General features: G+C 38.5%; 1 protein-coding gene across 9 annotated transcripts in view; it reads right to left on the bottom strand.

Moving 5' to 3' along the window:
* The window catches only part of GPHN (gephyrin), a 538,037-nt gene extending 517,492 nt beyond the window's left edge, over window positions 1-20,545 (bottom strand). For all 9 annotated transcript variants that reach the window (XM_019969080.2, XM_070796736.1, XM_070796738.1 and 6 more), the window contains exon 1: window positions 20,235-20,545. In XM_019969080.2, coding sequence (XP_019824639.2) covers window positions 20,235-20,298 — 64 coding nt within the window. In that variant the 5' untranslated portion in view covers window positions 20,299-20,545. The remainder of the gene's footprint in view (window positions 1-20,234) is intronic.
* Between the last annotated feature and the right edge of the window lie 728 nt (window positions 20,546-21,273).

Genomic DNA, 21,273 nt, shown 5'->3' with positions numbered 1-21,273 from the left:
AAATAAATAATTTAGCAAGGCTGCTGTTTAAAAGACCAACATACAAAAATCAATAGTACTTCTATGAATATAAAACAACTGGAAAATGAAATTTAAATAAACAATACTATCCACAACAATATTTTTAAACATTACTCTTTAGTTCCTCCTCACTTTTTGGCATTACAATGGTATCATCTGCATATCTGAGGTTGTTGATATTTCTTCTGGCAACCTTGATTCCAGCTTGAGATTCCTCAGGTCAAGCTGTACATATATTTACATGATGTATGCATCATATAAGTTAAGAAAGCAGGATAACAATATACAGTCTTGACATACTCCTTTCCCAATTTTGAACCAGTCAGTGTTCCATGTCCAGTACTAACTGTTGCTTCACCTGCATACATGTTTTGCAAGAGGCAGGTAAGGTGGTCTGCAATTCCCATCTCTAAGAATTTTCCACAGTTTGTTGTGATCCACACAAAGGTTTTAGTGAAGTCAGTGAAGCACATGTTTCCTGGAATTCCCTTGCTTTCTCCATCATCCAACAGATACTGGCAATTTGATTTCTAGTTCCTCTGCCTTTTCTATATCCATCTTGTGCATCTGGACGTTCTCAGTTCATGTACTACTGAAGCCTAGCTTGAAGGATTTTCAGCATTACTTTGCTAGCATGGGAAATGAGCACAATTGTACAGTAGTTGGAACATTGCCTTTCTTTGGGATTGGAATGAAAAACTGACCTTTTCCAGTCCTGTGGCCATTGACGAGTTTTCCAAATTAGTTGCCATATGGAATGCATCATCTTTCACAGCATTATCTTTTAGGATTTGAAATGGCTCAGCTGGAATTCCATCACTTCCACTAACTTTGTTCGTAGTAATGCTTCCTAAGGCCCAGTTGACTTCACATCACAGGATGTCTGGCTTAGGTGAGTGACCACACCATCGTGGTTATCCGGGTCATTAAGACCTTTTTTGTATAGTTCTGTATATTCTTGCCACCTCTTCTTAATCTCTTCTGCTTTTGTTAGGTCCTTGCTGTTTCTGTCCTTTATTGTGCCCATCTTTGCATGAAATGTTCCCTTGGTATCTCTAATTTTCTTAAAGAGATCTCTAGTCTTTCCCATTCTATTGTTTTCCTCTATTTCTTTGCATTGTTCACTTAAGAAGGCTTTCTTCTCTCTCCTTGATAGTCTCTGGGTTTCCCTGATAGCTCAGTTGGTAAAGAACCCACCTGCAATGCAGGAGACCCTGGTTTGATTCCTGGATCAGGAAGATCTGCTGGAGAAGGGATAGGCTACCCACTCCAGTATTGTTGGGCTTCCCTTGTGGCTCAGCTGGTCAAGAATCCACCTACAATGCAGAAGACCTGGGTTCAATCCCTGAGTTGCAAAGATTCCCTGGAGAAGGAAAAGGCTACCCACTCCAGTAATCTGGCCTGGAGAATCATGGACTGTATAGTCCCTGGGGTTGCAAAGAGTCGGACACAACTGAGCAATTTTCACTCACTTCACTTATATTCTCTGGAACTTCGCATTCTATCAGGTATATTTTTCCCTTTCTCCTTTGCTTTCTGCTTCTCTTTTTTTTCCCTCAGCTATTTGTAAGACCTCCTCAGACAACCACTTTGCCTTCTTGCATTTCTTTTTCTTTAGGATGGGTTTAATCACCCCTCCTGTACAGCATTACAATCCTCCACCTACAGTTCTTCAAACACTCAGTCTACCAGATCTAACCCCTTGAATTGATTCGTCACCACTAACGTACAACCATAAGGGATTTGATTCAGGTCATACCTGAATGGCCTAGTGGTTTCCCCTACTTTCTTCAATTTAAGCCTGAATTTGGCAATAAGGAGTTCATGATCTGAGCCACAGCCAGCTCCAGGTCTTGTTTTTGCTGACTGTATAGAGCTTCTCCATCTTCGGCTGTAGAGAATATAATCAATCTGATTTCAGTATCGACCATCTGGTGACATCCATGTGCAGCGTCATCTCTTGCATTGTTGTAACAGGGTGTTTGCTATGACCAGTGTGTTCTCTTGGCAAAACTCTGTTAGCCTTTGACTGAGTGAGTGTTAGTTGCATCAGTCATGTCTGACTTTTGCGACCCCATGGACTGTAGCCCACCAGGCTTCTCTGTCCATGGAATTCTCCAGGCCGTAATACTGGAGTGGGTAGCCTTTCCCTTCTCCAGGGGATCTTTCCAACCCAGGGATCAAACCCAGGTTTCCTGCATTGTAGGCAGATGCTTTGCCATCTGAGCCACCAGGAAAGCCCCTGTTGGCCTTTGTCCTGCTTCATTTTGTATTTCAAGGCCAAATTCGCCTGTTACTCCAAGTATCTCTTGACCTCCTACTTTTGCATTCCAATCCCCTGTGATGAAAAGCATATCTTTTGTTGGTGTTAGTTCTAGAAGGTCTTGTAGGTCTTCACAGAACCATTCAACTTCAGCTTCTTTGGCATTAATGGTTGAGACATAGACTTGGATTACTGTGGTACTGAATGATTTGCCTTGGAAACAAACAGAATCATTCTGTTGTTTTTGAGACTGCACTCAAGTACTGCATTTCAGACTCTGCTGCTAACTATGAGAGCTACTCCATTTCTTCTAAGGGATTCTTGCCCACAGATAGCAGATACAATGGTCATGTGAATTAAATACACTCATTCCCATCCATTTTAGTTCACTGATTCCTAAAATGTCAATGTTCACTCTTGCCATCTCCTGCTTGATCACATCCTATTTACCTTGATTCCTGGACCTAACATTCCAGATTTCTATGCGATACTGCTCTTTACAGCATCAGACTTTACTTTCACTACCAGGCTCAGCCACAACTGACTGTAATTTCCACTCTGGCTTAGCCTCTTCATTCTTTCTGGAGCTATTTCTCTACTCTACCCTAGTAGCATATTGGACACTAACTGCGGTGCTTCCCGTGTCATATATCTTTTTTTGCCTTTTCATAGTGTTCATGGGGTTCTCAAGGCAAGATGATTGGAGTGGTTTTCTACTGTCTTCTTCAGTGGACCACTTTCTGACAAAAGAGTATAAAAAGGCAATAAAAGAATGAAAGACTCTATATTGTAACATGCCAATTCTCTGAAAGCTGATCTACAGTTTCAATACAATCCTAGTCATAATAGCTACAGATTTTTAGAATTGTAATCTGTTTCTAAATACATATAATACAAATAATGGAGTACAACCTCCCCCCCAAAATAAAGTTGAAGAAAAACTTTAGAGAATTTATACTACTAGATATCAAGACTTAGTATAAAGCTATAGTAATTAGGATATGGTAACACTGGTACAAAGACACACAAATAAACCAATGGAACAGAAACACTCTAGGAACAAATCTGTCTGATTTATATCAAAGGTACTCTATAATTTAGTTGGAAAAGGATTTTTTTTTTTTTTACAAAAAATGGTGCTAGATCAACTGGATAATCATATGTTTTAAAAGAAAATTTTGATCTCTGCCTCATGTCATTCATACAAATTAATTTGAAATGTATCAGAACTTCAAGTGAAAGGGAAAGCAATAAAGCTCAAGAATATTTTGGAGAATATTTTGATGATCCTATAGTAGGCAAAGACTTTTTAAATAAGACACAAAAATCCACTAAAGATAAAGTTTAATAAATTAAACTTCATTAATAATAAGAATTTTTATTTATTAAAAGACTCTATTGCTGCTGCTGCTGCTAAGTCGCTTCAGTTGTGTCCAACTCTGTGCAACCCCATAGATGGCAGCCCACCAGGCTCCCCCATCCCTGGGATTCTCCAGGCAAGAACACTGGAGTGGGTTGCCATTTCCTTCTCCAAGGCATGAAAGTGAAAAGTGAAAGTGAAGTCGCTCAGTCGTGTCCAACCCTCAGCGACCCCATGGACTGCAGCCTTCCAGGCTCCTCCTTCCTTGGGATTTTCCAGGCAAGGGTACTCGAGTAGGGTGCCATTGCCTTCTCCGAAAAGACTCTATTAAGAGAGTGAAAAGACTAGCCAAAGAGTGGGAGAAGATAATTACTATACATATACCCAGAGTTCCCATATTCAGAATTACAAAGAATTCCTACAAATCTGTAAGACAAAGACAGCCCTATTAAAAATGTTTATTTTTAAAATTAATATATTAAAAAGGGCTCAACATCATTTTTTATTTGGGAAATATAAATTAGAAATCACTACACACTGACCCCAGAATGGTCACAACTGAAAAGACTGACAATAAGAAATTTTGACAAGAATGTAGAGCAATGAAACTTTCCTCCATTACTGGCAGGGACAGAAAAATGGTACATCTTTTGGAAAAACAGTTAACTCAGATATTCTACACCGAGAATAGAGACAATATATGTATCCAAAAAATTTATATGAGAATATTCATGACAGCTTTATTAACAATAGTAAAAAACTAGAAACAATTCAAATGTCCATAAATAGAAAAATAACAATCCAATTCATTCAGTGGAATACCACATATTAATAAAAAGAATGAATAACTGCTACACACAACAATGAGGATAGTATCATAGACATAATGATGAATGACAGAAGTCATTATATAAAGTTCAAGAACAGGCATAATTAATCCTTTACAATAAAAATGAGAATAGTGATTATTTGAGGGTGGCAGAGGAATTAGATATTAACTAGTAAAAGGCATAGGGCTTCCCTGGTGGCTCAGTGGTAAAGAACCCACCTGCCAATGCAGGAGACTCGGGTTCAATCCTTGGGTCAGGAAGATGCCCTGGAGAAGGAAGTGACAACCTACTCCAGTATTCTTTGGGCTTCACTGATAGCTCAGCTGGTAAAGAATTCACCTGTAATGCAGGAGACCCCGGTTCAATTCTTGGGTCAGGAAGATCCCCTGGAGAGGGCATAATAAAAGGCATGAAGGAAAATTCTGGACTGCTGGAAATGTTCATGGGTGATACTTATAAGGATCTATACATATGAAAAATTCACGATACTGTGTAATTAACATTTGTGCATTTTACTGTATATATATCTCAGATTCTAAAACTTCTACACTACATAATTCAAATAGAATATTTGGGACAAATCTTACTACAAAGGATACACCATATAATTTATTTTAATACCCAAGACTAGGAGTAAAGTAGCCTGGATTTTAGCTCCAACTCTATCATTCAGATGTGTAACGTTAAATAAGTCATTTAACTGCGTCTTAGTTTCTTTATACACTACAGTGGGTTAGTACAGATAATCCTTAAAGTTCTTTCTAAATCCAAAAATCTGAGTCTTTAAGATAAATTGTTTAATTTAAAAATCAAATTTCAAACTACTACAGAGTCACCTAAAGCCCGAATGTAGCAAAACCTAATTAGCTCTTGTAATTCTAACTGAAGCAGGTTAAAAGAAGTACATGCTGCTGTTTATTCTGAATCCTCTATACTTATATTTAAGCTCATTACTTAAGTCAAGACGTTCTGGAGCCACCCCTTCTGGTGTCACCCAAGAAACCTGACAGCCAGATTACCTTTCCTTGTTTTCCCAAGGATGGGTTATTCATTCTTCCAGGCCTCACTCAAACACTATCTCCTTTAAAATACCATCCCCTCCTACAGCCACTCAGTCAAAAGTAATTGTTCCTTCCTCTGTGCACCCAGTTTGCTGCTTGAACTTCTATTATAGCTCTTATTTCATTCTGTATTACTGCATTCTGTTCCTTGCATTCTTGTATACAATTACACCCTTTCCAGAAGTATATACTTCCTCAGCTAACTATATCATTCAAATCAAACTCAGAAATCAATGAATAACAGTATAGTAAGATCACCTTCATATCTGATTCTATGTTAATGGTGGCAAAGTGAAACAACAGATACTAAATGCTGCTGTCCCCTACTCAGTGCAAGAAGAAATTACAATGAATATTCAAATACTGAACTAATTCAGCCTGTTCTCCAATAGAACAATGAAATAAACAAAGGCGGATAGGTGAATAAAATAGCAAATCAGGCCTGAAATGGGGAAACAAATTATTTATTAAAATAATCCCCAAATTATCTTATGTCAGGAAATAGTTGATTAGGGAGAAAGCAAGCAAACTACTTAGTGGTTAAATATTTAATATCCCTTTTCTGTTAATTGACCCTACTCCTGTCCATATATTTGGTACAACATAACCTCTATGCTCTGATCACAGATGATTGGTCCAGAACAAAGTTCTTCCTGAAATATTTTAGAAACACAACCAGGAAAATAAAGTCAGTCCTTCTCTGAATGACTGAAATGGGAAGATCTAAACAACACAAGAATAGTCAATGGTAGTGTTTTTTTCCATTATGAAAAAGGTAGAGCTGTGGTAAGACAAAATGGAGCTTACTTTACAGAGTGAAGCAAAAACAAAAAACAGTTGTGAGGACCTTCAAACCCTGGGTCCAAAATTTCTAGCACCACATCCCATGTTTAGGCTCTGTGAAATAAGACACTCCATTATTCTTACAATAAATTTCCCCTTTACTAAAGCTAGTCCATTTGAATTGTCACTTGCAACCAAAACAATCCTGCAATAGACTGTTATTTTGATGATCCCAAATTTATCGTGCTTCCTAGTTTTCCTAGTCTCTTTCTACAGTGACTCCGGGCTGAGCCTCTGACTATTCTGATCAAAAGAATAAGGTTGGAAGTGAGGCTCTGCCAATTTCAAGCCTACCCCTTAATTGTCCTGGCAGCTCTGTTTCTTTCCTTTCACAACGCTTGCTCTTGGAATACTTGTTGGAACTCAGCCGTCACACCATGAGGCTAATGAATCAGACATGTGGAGAAATTCACATGCAGGAGAACCAAGACCCTGGACAACAGTCCCAATCAAGCCTCCAGATGACTGCAGACAGACCAGAGCCCTGACCAATGCCACGTAAAGCAGAACTACTGAGCTAATTCACAGAAATGTGAGAAACATTAAATTGTAGTTTTAAACCACAAAAGTTGTTGTGGTTTACAGGGCAAATAAAGTTTGACTCACATGCAGGTAACTTAAAATTATACTTTCCTAACAGAGACTATGTCTTTCAGCATGGATTGGGAAGCTATAGCGCCTTTGGGCCAACCCTGGACAACCGACTGCTTTTGTAAATAAAGTTTTACTGAAACATGGTCATGCTCATTTATTTACATATTATCTATGGCTACTTTTATACTATGAGGGCAGAGCTAAGTAGCTGTGACATAAATCATATAGCTGGCAGAGCCTAAAATATTTATTATCTGGCCCTTTACAGAAAAAGTTTAGTAAACCCTGTCATGCACTGCTTGGTAAGTGTTTTAATACATAAATGACTAAAACTGTAAACCTACTTTACAACCCACTCCTCATACCTAAAAGATGACACTGTAAACATTCAGTAGCTTTAGCTTAACAAAACACATGGCACGTATTTGCCAAAGGCTGAATGTTTGTGTCCAGCCTTCCAAATTCACATGCTGAAACAATTCCCCTAGTTAGTGGTGTCTGGATGTGGGGCCTTTGGGAGGTGATTAGGTCATGAAGACCTAGCCCTCATGACTGAGATCAGTACCGTTAAAGAGAGACTCAGAGAGTCCCCTCCCCATTTCTGTAGTGTGAGGAAACAGAGAGAAGATGGCTATCTAGGAACCATGAAGTAGGCCCTCGCTGGACACTGAAGCTGATGGTAACTTGATCTTAAACTTCCCAGACTCCACAACTGTAAGAAATAAATTTCTGTTGTTTATAAGCTACCCAGTCTATAGCACTTTGCTATGGCAACCCAAGCAGACTTAAGACAGTTACTGAATTGGACTGCACTGCCTGTTAACAAGTCAGGCTATGGTCAAACTAACAGATTAATTAATAAGAAATGACAGGCCAGGAAATCAACAGTAATAAAATCAAATCTGTAACTATTTAACTAAAGTTCCTACTTATGGGGATAGGAGGGTCCTTATTTCAAGTTTCTCATGTATTAGATAGGACCCACTTCTGAATTGCATTCAAAATCAGAAAGGAATGAATGTTTCATTATGATGCATAATTGGCAATTTTTCAATTAATAATGCTTCATAGATGTGTCTGTAGGAAAAAAAATGGAAAATCCAAGTCCAGTATCGACATAATGATTCTCAAACTTTCCTGCCTAAAATCATCTTTGACAATGCTTTAAATTTTATAGATTTTCTTTTGGTATCTAGTACTTTATAAAGTATATTTCACCTTTTATATACAATATTCATTTGTCTTATGTCCCTAGTCAACCCAAACACAGCAAAGTCTAGGCTTTGTTTGGCTCACTGTCCCTGGGGTTTACTATTTTCCTTATATATCAATTAAAACTCTTCTATAAATCAACTATTATCTAATATAAATAGTTTCATTTTGCTATCACTTTATCATCCTATATTACTGCCTCACTTAACATTTAACACCACTGTATAACATTTAAAATTCTTCCACCTTCTTAACTACAGTATAGTATCCCATAACTACAATACGAACCTATCTGTATATAGAGGCAGTTTTCTCTACAGATCTTAACAAGCCTTAGAGACTATTAGAAGCAATTTCCCATATATACTTTAAACCTATGCCTCAAAAATCTCAAATATTTGTCCTTAGTTATCACACTACAAACAGCATCTTCTGACTCTAACACCACCAAAATTAAGCTAGAAAATAAGACTCTAGATCAAGCAAATCCCCAGTATAGTATTGATCTTTAATGATGCTCCTTAAATAAGATAAAACAGAAAAACAGCATGAAAATTAATCATGATTGGATCATATAGCTAAATGTCACACTGTTTGCTTTCTATTATCATATTTGTAATGGTAATTAGACTCAAATTTATTATAATATATAACAAGCATGTAATGATTATTTATTATGTGGGCACACTCACTCAACATTTACACTTATTATTTCACTTACCAAAACAACCCTCTTAGGCAAGCAATGGATTATTCCTCATTTCACGGGATGAGAAAATTGAAGCTTACAGAAGTAATTCTGAAAACTTCACTTAACTCAGGTATAAACCCAGGCATGAACCTAAAGCATAATACTATTCATTGAAGTTATATGTCTTATTTTTATATAGCTTCATTTTAAACATTTAACAGCAAAATAATCATAGTATTTGTGGGGCTTGCTAATTTTTGCTTTCCAGGTCTCTGGCATATCACTACAATTTAAATTTAAAAGGAAAAAGGTACTATTTCAAAACCTCTTAACCACTATTACCTGCCTAAGCTTGACTGTGTGAATCAGTTGTTATACTTACATGTATATAATTTGTATTCTAAATCTTCAGTGTCTTGCAATATGAACTCTCTGTAGCATGTGACAGTGAATGAAATAAAACTGTATATACTCTGCAATGGAAGTAACAGACATTATTTCCATTTACAGTTGGTATGAATGTCAGTGTCTTTTTCCAGCAGTTTTCCTGTTTGAAGCAGGGAAGGCATTTCAAATAAATAATTTTGCTGTCAGTAACAAACTGTAGATAACGTGACCACTAGCAGTGAAGAGTATGGTAAACATGAGGTATGTTCCTGAGATTGAGATTATTAAGATTTTAGACCTGAAGGAGACTTTAGAAAGCATCTCTTCATCTTTATATTTACAGATAATGATACCAAACACTCAATGGAAAAATCCAAAATAGAACTTATTCCAATGTTCCTTCCCCATACAGTAGTAACAGAATCAAGACTGGCTGCTGCTATCATAGATTTTCTGAATAAAATAATACATTCAGCCAATCCTTTAATATTGAAAGAAGAAGAGAAAAGAGATGATAACTGGGAAATACACACATACACACTTTAAGGCAAATCCAGAAAAAAAGAATTAATTTTCATAGGAGCGATTACTGTTGGAAACCACTATTTCTACAGCAAAAAAACTAAAACATTAATAATACAAAGGTGTTATACAGACTTCCAAAAGATCATTTTCAGGACAAAGACCATTACTTCCCAAAGAAGTGTTAAACAGAATTCTGCTTTGTCTTGAAACAGCATTCCATCTTCAAAAAGTTTTGGCAACACTAAACTAAATAATGTTCAACAGGCTCCACAACTGCAGTATTCCTCACATCTTTAATATGCTCTGCTGCTGCTGCTGCTAAGTCGCTTCAGTTGTGTCCAACTCTGTGCGACCCCATAGACAGCAGCCCACCAGGCTCCGCCATCCCTGGGATTCTCCAGGCAAGAACACTGGAGTGGGTTGCCATTTCCTTCTCCAGTGCATGAAAGTGAAAAGTGAAAGGGAAGTCACTCTAGTATACTGTTAATCTCCATAAGGAGGGATATATTATACAGCACTTTTCAAATTTATTTAATCACAATAAAAGCTCTTAATATCATACCTATTATAACATTTCCCAAAGAAGTGCTACTAGAACACAACTTAGGAAACACTGGAAGGGATCATTTGAAGAAAAAGAAAACTAAAGACTCATAACTGAACAAAACTTTAAATAAAGCAATATAAAAGAGCTGTTGCAAAAACTAGCAAGATCTTACTATTACATGCATGTGCTGTGCTTAGTCGTTCAGTCCTGACTCTTTGTGACACCCCCAAACACCCCCAAACCCCCCATCCACCACTGTCTGTAGCCCTCATGGCCCCTTTGCTCCTTTGTCCATGGGATTTTCTGGGCAAGAATACTGGAGTGGGTTGGCATTTCCTCCCTCAGGAGATCTTCCCAACCCAGACATCAAACCCTCATCTCCTGTGTCTCCTGCATTGCAGGCAGATTCTTTACTGCTGAGCAACTCGGGACTCCTAATACATGTATATAATTCAAGAAAGAGTTGTATCTCAAAAGAACTCATAAAGATTAAAAAGATAATACCAAATGAAGGTGAAAATATTCATTACAATTAGTACAAATTTGTCTTCCAAAAAGGGTGTAATTTTTATCAAAATTTTTAAAAGCAGATACTGTTTACCCAAATATTATATTTACAGTAATGAATCTTACATTAAAAAAAACTCACAAATATGCAATAATAAATGTACCATGTTATCATCTACAGCATTTGACACATGAAAAATTAGAAACCTCTATGTCCATCAATTGAGGACTGATTAAATATAGTGAAACCTATGATGATATATAACAAACATTAAAAAGAAAGATGTGCATCTCTATGAACTATTAAATGCCAAGGAATATACTGTAGTGGTTAAGAGCTTTACTCTAGGAACAGCCTGTGTGTGTGTGCTTAGTCACTTAGTCACGTCTGATTCTTTGTGACCCCATGGACTACAGTCCACCAGGTTCCTCTGTCCACGGAGTTTCCCAGGCAAGAATACTGCAGTGGGTAGCCATTCGCTTCCCCAGAGATCTTCCTGATCCAGGGATCGAACCCGGATCTCCTGCACTGCAGACAGATTCTTTACTGTCCGAGCTGCCAGGGAAGCCCTAGGAACAGTTCAACTCAGTTTGGCCTTTTCTCAACGTGGCCTCTTATTACAGTAATTTGAGCAAATTACTTAATCTCTCTCTGCTACAATTTCTTCTAATGTAAAACGGCGATATTGATACTATGATGAGGATTAAATAAATTAATAGGTTCTATGCAGGCTCTAGAAAATTATCTCATACTTGGTAACTCTCAATTAACCCTGTATTATTGTTTCCAGTAACATGAAAAGTTGTCCAAACTATGATGAAAAAAGAGGAAGGTACAGAATACATATGAGTAAAGATCACAAACTCAAACACTTACCAGGCAAGGCAGGTAACAAACAGGTTAAGTGGGAATTGTGGGAAACTGGAGAATACATGCCCTATCTCAAGAGGACAGCTACTCTACTACTGTCCTATGGGAAGAGATTAGAGCATTGCTGATCTTAAAAAACTAAAAATACAGGTTAATATAAAATGTCTTTTGTAATATTAGCAAGATAATTTTTTGTAAAGACACAGTATCGGCCTAATGAAACGTTGTACTGGTTAGTTATGATCCATAGCCTACCACTGACTGCAGATGAGAAGCTAGAAGTAGGGAAGGGGGCAAGTGTGTAAAGTCACAGCAGAAAAGAAAACACTATAGAGAACTATAGTACCATACACCACAATAAAAGGAATTCAGAATAGAATACAGAAATATAGTTGCTCAGAGTATAGTCGGGCCTGTCCTTGAATTCTGGCAGGGCTACAGGTGCAACCTTAAGCAAGTTATCTCACCTCTATTTCTCAGGCAGAATAAAAAGGAATAATGTATTTCCTTATAAAGACTATAAAGAGTAAATAACATGTGCTAAGTGCTAAGCACAAACAGGACATATTTATGCCATATAACTATGTATGTGTATATATATATAAACTCGACAGGTGTTAGCTATAATTACTTAAACCTGATTAAATAAGATAATTAAATTATGTTCAATACTTTCGACCTTAGAAAGCAGAAAATATGTAATGGTTTAAAAATTTGTATCAAAAATGGTTTAACATGAAACAGTTTTGGTGCTTATACTTATCCACATCAAATAAAATACAGAAGCACTTTATTCCTCGAAATGCAACATAAATGCAACATGATTTGTCAGAATCTAACTTGACTAAATTGTGTGTTCCTGTTGGTACTAAAATATAATCTCCAAGAGGATGACTATGTCTGTCTTACTCACTGTGGTATCCCTCACTGTAGAACAGAGCCAAGCACATAGTAGGTACTGAGTATTGGATACATTGTTTTCTGTCTCCCTCACAGTAACTGGATAAGCTAAGCATAATTTCTCCCATTCAAAGCTAAGGAAATTAAGGTAAAATGCAGTTGTCTTGAAAGTGGTAAAAGATGTAGAACTTTTGACTCCTATTTTATGCTTTTTTGTCTATCAGAATTAACTTTCAAAATAACAGCATTTTCAGAATCTTTCATCTATAATTTCAATTTTTAATTTTTTAAAATAACAGTTTAAAAAACCACTCTAAAATAACTCTTACACAGATTATGCCCATCAACTTAATTATATAAAAATCAGAAAATGTATTAACACATAAGAAAAAATAAAACTATATAAATAATATATTAAATTTTATAGTATGAAATATCTCAAATACACATCATTGATATCATCCTGTCAAGAGTAATAAATGTATGGAAAAATACTAAACCCCACTCCACTTACCCTGAACTATCTTTTTAGTAATCATAGTGAAGTTCTTGTTTATCTAAACGTTGCTGAGCTACTGTTTCCTAAACTACTAAGTGTCACACCATCTAGTTTTTCTTTTTTAATATCATTGATATTTCATTAATATTAATGAAATACTTCATTAATAGATCCTATAACAAAAGGGCAAAGAAGTGAAGAACACAATCACCTGTTTCAAAAACTGTAAAATCTACTTTAAATAAGATGTTTATACATGAAGCTATTAGCAAATTGCACCAAAATAGCATATGAAGAGGAAAGAAGATTATTGAGTATACAATTAACACTTGAAAAATAACAGTTTGAACTGCACCAATCCACTTACACCTAGGATTTTTTTTTTTTTGCGTAAGTACTGTAGTACTACAAGATCCAAGGTTGGTTCAATCGACAGAACCTTGGATAGGGGAGAATCAGAGAAGACAGACTACAAAGCTTACCGGTTGTGGACTGTGGGGGAAGTAGGGGCAAGTGATGGTATCCCTACTCACCCCTTCCACATTTTTAAAGAGTTGACTGTATAATCCAAGTTAGACATATATGGTAGAATTTTCACATACATTATCTCAGTTCTTAACAACCCTGTGAAGTAAGCATCACTACATTCATTCTGGAGAAGGAAACTGAAATTCAGAGAGGTAAAATGAGCTTCCCAAAATAAAGGGCAAATCAGAGTTTGAAATACAAGTCTGACTCCAAAGTCTTTTTTTTTTTTTCTTTAAACTACATCTTGCAGCCTCCCACATGTACATGATTATAGGGTATAGCAACATTTATAAACATTACAAGAAAACAAAGACATCATCATAGAGAATAATTCCTAGGAAAGATTCTGTTGAGGAAATGAAGTGTGAGCTGAGTCTGAAATTAAATGTAAAACTGAAACCACTGTTAATTTTGTGAGTGATACCACAAAAACCTCTAAAAGAAAAAAAATCTAAATATTTTCCCTTAGGCTTATACTGACAATGTAATCACTGAATTTTTTTCATCTTTTCTTCCATTTCTTATTCTCTTGTATTTTCAATATATAATCTACCCCTCCCCCATGATGATTCTAATTAAAAAGACAAAAAACAAAAAAACTAAGCTTGCTATCCAACATTTCTCTTTCCAGCTAGTCAAGATACTAAAGGATAGAAACATATATTGCCATAAGAGCCTCTTTCATGTTAATAGTGAGAAAAGCTGAGAGAACTTCACTGGCCAGACTAACATTAGATAATGAGTCTTCTAGAGTTCTTGCTATGGCCCCACGCTCCTTAATTTTTCCTCACCAAGGCACCAATAACAGAAAAACAATGAGGTCTGGAATTATATAATAGGTTCACTTGAAATTTCTTTGAAGTTTAATTTTATCTAAAAGCTCCTTCAAAATTCTACATTCGTGCCTGATCTACTCATGCTTACTGTAGTATTAAAATGGTTTAAATATTACATTCTAAAATTGATATTTTAGATGAATTTTGATCTAAAAATTTATATTTCAGGAAATCGATATTTCAGGAATTATGTTTGTTTCCATAGCTTAGATTCTAAGGCTTAGAATCACTAGAGTATCCGTGTTCAATGTCATGTGTCCCAACTTGGAGAAACAGGCCACAAATTGTGTAATGCTCCTTTCACATTTCCTTGCTCCTTTATTTCTCAAATGAGGACATTTTTTAAAGCATAGTAAATTTAACTCCATTTTTTTCAAAATGTATACTTACTGGCAAAACTGTTGTAAAAGTTGTTGCAGTTGTTTAATTACAACATCTTCAAGCAGTTCTACATACTCAGTTTAAACTGATTAAGTACAAATTCACTTATAAACTCATTAAACCACCTGGATGGAATCTCTACATCACAATTACTCATTAGACATTTGCTCTTCCGAGAGGTCACTCAAAAATTAAGTAACGTTGCATGCTATTCATATTAACAACAGATCCAATTACTTTTAAACAAGTTAAATAATCTGTTTTTCTTCTCTACCTAGATGTGAAGGAAGATATCCCTTGTGGTTTCATTATTTGCTTTCTCAGGATTTCCTTATTTTAACATCTCAAATTCCAAATAAGCTTAGTTTTTCAATCTTATTTACAACTACCAAGTATAAACTTTATCTATTTTACTATTTCAAAAAAGCACCCCATTCACCTTAACCAGGAATCTATCACCAGTAAGAGAAAAACTGATTCATTCATCATTTTCTCCCCAATAACAGGCTGCTGATTCTCCACCACATACCCTAGTTAAAGTCAAATAATCATAAGTATCTTTAATACAGTTAAAACTCTTAACTAAGTTTGTGTACTACTAGTTTATAAAGTCTTTGATCAAAGGTAATAGTATTAAATGTATTCAACAGTATCTAATGTAATGATTTCTTAATCATTAATACATTGCTTGCAATCAGAAATTCATGAAGGAATGACCTAGTTTGAGAAATAAGCTTCTTTTTAATAAGTCATATAGATCAATATTGGTATGCTTGACAGTACACACAATTCCATTTTGTAGGATACAGATTTTGTTTGTGCTAGTGATTTGCCTTACTTAATGACAGCATTTATTCTCAAAAGATATATTTATATATCTTTATCAATAAATGGGCTTTTCAGAAAATAATAATGACACACATAATATACAAAGATAGGCATGAGGAATGAAATAAATGAACGAACAATTCCAGAGTCATATGATTATTAAATCCTTGGCTTAGAACTGGTTTTCTTAATATGTTGATTTTAGTTATAAATGACTGAAATACTCCCTAAATGTAACTAATATTTTAGTTTCTAGTTTATAATTAGTCTTTCATCTAATCTCTATTATCTAGTCTTATATATGTCTAATATCTCTTACTGATTACAAATCTACAACTTAGTGCAATAAAATGTATATTATTAGAGCAAAACCATGATTTTAAAATCCCCTTTCCTAAGTATTTGCCTCTTTTTCTCATCCATGTCACTATCAGTGAAAATTTAAGTAATGGATTATTATCTTTAGCTAAGTGCTCTGGCATACCAAACATCAGCAGTGGCTAGCTAATATGATATTAAACAGCCAATGGAGCATAATCTATTCCTGTATCACAAACATATATGTACTCTATTTTCCTGACGTTTCCATGGAGCTTATAGAGGTAGAAGTAGTCTACTTCCCTAATAAACAGCTTCTTCAGAAATAGGGGGAGAAAGGTGAAAAGTGACACATTTGATATAGTGAACCTGCTGTGTAATTGTTAAGACTGAAAGTATAATTACTACTGAAGTTGTAAAAAAAGAAAAAAGAAAAATTCTTACATCTGTCCTACATCTCATTTCTGGTCTCAAAGCAACAGATACTTGTTTACTTGCCTCATGTTATTCATCATCACACTGCCTTTAGTCTTAGAGAACATCAGAAATTGATATATTAAATACTAGATCTCAGATTACTAAAGATCATATAACTTTCATTTCTAACAAATCAACATAAAAAGTTACTAATAAAGATACTGTTTTCGCAGATGGACAATAATCTTCAACATAAAATGTTTCCATGATAACCTATGTAAATGTTCCCTTTTTCCTGACCAAAAAAATAATGTAACTAAAGTATCCATGTTATACTAATTATCATACTGATTTCCAAGTTCTGAATGATTCAAGATAGTGATACAAAAAAGAAATACCTTTGCTAAATATTTTCCGACTATATTCTTTCAAAATTCTAACAGTTAATCGATTTGATAGTTTCAATAGCTGCGTACCATATTTCCCAAATTTAATCTCAGGACAGGATTACAAAAACATCTAGAAAATGAAAAGTTTCAAAATGGTACAAAAATTATCTTTCAAGAGATTATCAAAGATGTCACAAAGAAGTCAATTAAAGGTTTTAGAAATGACAACACAATTCACCAAAATACTAACATATTGTAAAATGTGTGTATTTCCTCTAAAATATGTAAAACCTCTCTAAAACACTTAGATAAATTACTTAAAATCACTATTATGAAACACGAAGAGGACATTTTATAAAACAAGCCCTCCACCTTTAAGAGAGCCACAAATTATAACTCAAGAAACATGGTTTCAAGTGTGGCCTCAATTCAATTTTCTTAAGTGTGATATCATAGTATCTGCTTAAGTTCAGTAAAGAATAATTTTACATAGTAAAATTCCAATACTTGGAAGTTACACAAGACAAAATTGTGCAAAATGGTTTTATTTTTGTAGGTTTTCATTGTGTGTGGCATGTTAAGATCATAAATATTAAGCTATTTGTAGTAAAATCCACTATTCACAAACAGAGCGGGTGCTGTTCCTCTGATTCTTCTCCATGTTTCCAGGCTCTAACATAGCAGACAATATTTGTTTCAATAATTTTAAGCAAAAATCTCTCCGAATTATTTCTGACTTCAAATACTCATTTTATCACCAAATTCTACTGTCTTGTTACCATTTCTCCCAAATGTGCACCTTCCTTTTCACTCCTTCAGCTATATCCTTATTCCTGACCCTACACACTTTTCCCCCTAAACTACTGTACTTCATTTTCATGAGATAGTTTGACAGTCTACTGTCTTTAATTCCACTGCCAAAGTTATCTTCTCTCATTGACATTCTGCTTGTGCCACCTACCTATCCTACCTAGGCATTCCAGGGCCTTTGCATTACATTTTTATTCTGCTCAAGAGCCTCAACCTCAGCAACATATTCATTTATAAGGCTGCCACTGAACTGACTTTCAACTCCCCTTAAAAATGTCAGTTTCTTCTTACCACTGATAAACGTAACAAATTCTCTCTTTAAGTAATCACATTTGCTCCTAATCCATCTGAGTAACGAATACCTTTTACATTTAGTTTTCAATCACACAAGTAATTTATTTAGACAATTTCAGCACAGTAATTACATACAATGCTTATTTGTTTGTATATCAATGTCATCCCTATTGGACTGCAGAGACACAGATAAGGGCTGCACCTTTCAAAGCATTCTGTACAACAGCTATCTACTATGTCACTTGACTCAGGTAAGCTGATTCACTAAATAAAACTATCAGAGAAAGCTTAAATAAACAATAAAAAAAAAGTTTTTAAAAAAATCTCTATGGTTTAACTTGAAAGCATTTATGACCTTTCATTTCCGTGGACAGCTGACACACTTTGGTTTCTATTAAGCTTTACTCTCACTACTCTATTAATTTTAAATTCTAAAGTGAGAGTTGAGGGCTTATATACGGTATACAATTTTACACCCCGCAAAAAGACTCTAAAAATCAGCAATGTCAACGCCAAGATTTCTGAGTTACAACTGAATCTTCACACAAAGCAAGAGCTTCAGCACCAAAAGAAGCGAACAGCGCATCTTCGAATAGTGGGGGTGGGGGGTGGTTTCCCTTCCCTGCAACAGATTCAGACTAGTTTCACTATCGCTGCTGCTGCTAAGTCGCTTCAGTCGTGTCCGACTCTGTGCGACCCCATAGACCGCAGCCCACCAGGCTCCGCCGTCCCTGGGATTCTCCAGGCAAGAACACTGGAGTGGGTTGCCATTTCCTTCTCCAATGCATGAAAGTGAAAAGTGAAAGTGAAGTCGCTTACTATCGCAAGGGCTTTCAATTAGGAAAATTCAATAAATTACCATTAACATCTGGAAACAATACCAGAGAAAGACGACCCAGTTAGTTAAAAGAGAACAAGGGGTACCACGAATATCTTCATAAAACTCAGCAGCCAATTAAGCTTTGCATTCTTTATCTTATCAACAGATTTTTCTCTGCCTAATAATAATAATAAAGCAAGTCTCATTCAATTTAGTCCCTTCTCGAGCACCGTCTCAACCTGTCAGAATTTGACAAGGGGAAAAAAAAAAAAAAAAAGACGTGTGTGTGTGTGTGTGTGTGTGTGTGTGTGTGTGTGTGTGTGTGTGTGTGTGGTGGGGCGGAGGGAAGGAGAGGGGGGAGAACACGAGGATTCCCGTCTACATCGCTTCTTTTTCCAAAATCAGTTAAGTCTTGGATTTCCTTCCCTCCGAACTAAGCTCTCAGGTTCCAAATATAGTTCTTTAACCCCCACCTCGCCACTCAATTACATAGAAACCTTACCAACTACAGAACCACAGCAGAAACCCCTACAAATCGGCTTGCTATTCATCTCAGAAGTCATGCCCTGCAGCAACTGCCTGTCGCCGAACTGAGGGATATTACCCAAATACAACGCAACGGAATCAGACATGCAGAGCACACACGGCTTCCGCGAGGGAGGGAAACGCGACCCGAGAAAAGTGCGCTCCTCACAAGCCTCGGGAGGGTGGGGAAGGTCCCAGAAGGGAGGGGGACAGAAGAGCCCGAGTAGGGGAATCCTTCCCTCTCAAGTAGAAAGGCTGGATCCCCAGTCGCAGGCTACAGCCTTCCCTCTAAGAAAACGAAGAGGTGGGCAGAGGGCCCTCCACTTGGGAAGGCAGAATGCAAACACTTTCCGAGGTCCGGGTGGAAGCCGATCTCCACCTCCCGGGGTGGGGAACGAAGAGTGTCCCATGGGTGGCAAAGGGGATTCCCGGATCGCGAGGGGCAGCCTGAGACCGAGCAGAGTTTCGCCTAAAGAACATCCATGTCGTCTGTGGCTGGTGCCCCGCGAAAGCACTGCTAGGGCAGCGCGGGGCCGCCCAAGTAGGGGGAAGGGAAAAGAGGGAGGGGGTGGAAAAGGGATTTCCCCCCTCTCTGGGACAAGCAGTAGCCGAGGGAGCGCGCGGGCCAGCCGAGAGCGGCATGCTTCAGACTGCGGAGCCGGGATCCCGTCGCCTGCCAGGAGCCCCGCAGCGCCCGCCGCACCGGCCCCTCGGTCCCCAGGGGCCCAGGACTTCGGCTGCGAAGGCACTGGGGCCTGACATCGACGGGATCGGCCCAGCTCCCGGGGGACCCCGCGGGAACACCCCAGCCTCCCAGCACCTTTCGGCGGTTGTAAAAACGTCCGCCCCCCTCCCCCGGTCCCCTTCTTCTGCCTTCCCTTCTCCCGAGGCCGCAGAGAAGGGTCATCACAGGCAAGAAGCCTGAGGCAAGCCGGGGACAGCGGCCGCGGCGGTCCTGGACCTCCTCCCCCGGTTACCTGTGAGGACTCCAACCCGGATTTGGTGGTCGTGGTTAGTGAGGATCATTCCCTCGGTCGCCATGTTTCCCAGCGCAGTCACCGCACTGACAGGAGCCGGGAGAAACCAGAGCCCGGAGCGCGCGGGCCGGGAGCGCGCTCGCTTTGGAGAGCTCGAGAGCGAGAGCGCCCGGGGAGCGCGAGCCGAGCAGGGAAGGAGGGGGAGGCGGCCGAGTGCTCCGCGGCCTGCGAGAGTGAGAGGCCGGGCCCCGAGCGCGCGAGTCCGCTGGGGGATGGGGGGCGGAGTCAGGGCGCGGGACCCCGACTTCGGGTCGCAGGCGAAGAGCTGCGGGTGGGGGACGCGGTGGCTGCCCAGGGAGACCGCGCGGAGGCGTAGGAGCGAGGCGGAAGAGACTCGTGCCGCTCTGCAGAGCGCCAGACCCAGCGCGGCTAGCCGGCAGGAGACTGAGGGGAAAGGAGAGCACAAGCTCCCGAGATTGCGGGGGTGGACTCGGGCCAGGGGCGGAGCTACACAGCGAATCGTGGAACTCGTGGAGAGTGAGGGGAGGAGTGAGCGCTCGGTTGCGAAGTGCTGGGAGCGGGAAGGAGCCGGCCCAGCCCAAACTGGACCGGGGAACGCTCCTGGGCGCGCGAGTAGCGCCGGATTGGCTAGGAGAACGCGGAGCGAGTGCGCGCGAGACACGAACGCAGGTTCTGCCGAGCCCCAGACAGAAGCAATCCCCTGCCGAGCCCGGCTCCTGGTCGTTTGTCAGCGACTCCGGCAGGCTTTTGGGGCTACCGAGCCCGCTTTCCCGAAGGAGAAAGAGAAAGGGCTCCAGGGAGCCTGGAGGTGCCTTAGAAAGCTGCGTGAGTGGCACAACCGCCAATTACTGTGACAGCCCGCGGTGAGCGAGGGAGGAGGTATCCTATCGTGCCTCATCTTCCCGCTTGCTTTTTTAGTCGACTCGACCTGCCGGAGGATTTCCCAACTCCAAGGCTGTACCTACAGAAGGATCCTCACTAGCGAAGCTTAGGAGCCTGCGGCAGAGCCCCTTGAGAA

This window comes from Bos indicus, chromosome 10, assembly GCF_029378745.1.
Source record: "Bos indicus isolate NIAB-ARS_2022 breed Sahiwal x Tharparkar chromosome 10, NIAB-ARS_B.indTharparkar_mat_pri_1.0, whole genome shotgun sequence".
In the NCBI taxonomy this organism is placed as follows: domain Eukaryota; kingdom Metazoa; phylum Chordata; class Mammalia; order Artiodactyla; family Bovidae; genus Bos; species Bos indicus.
Note: the sequence above shows the minus strand (reverse complement) of the source record. Positions and strands in the feature narration are given on the sequence as shown.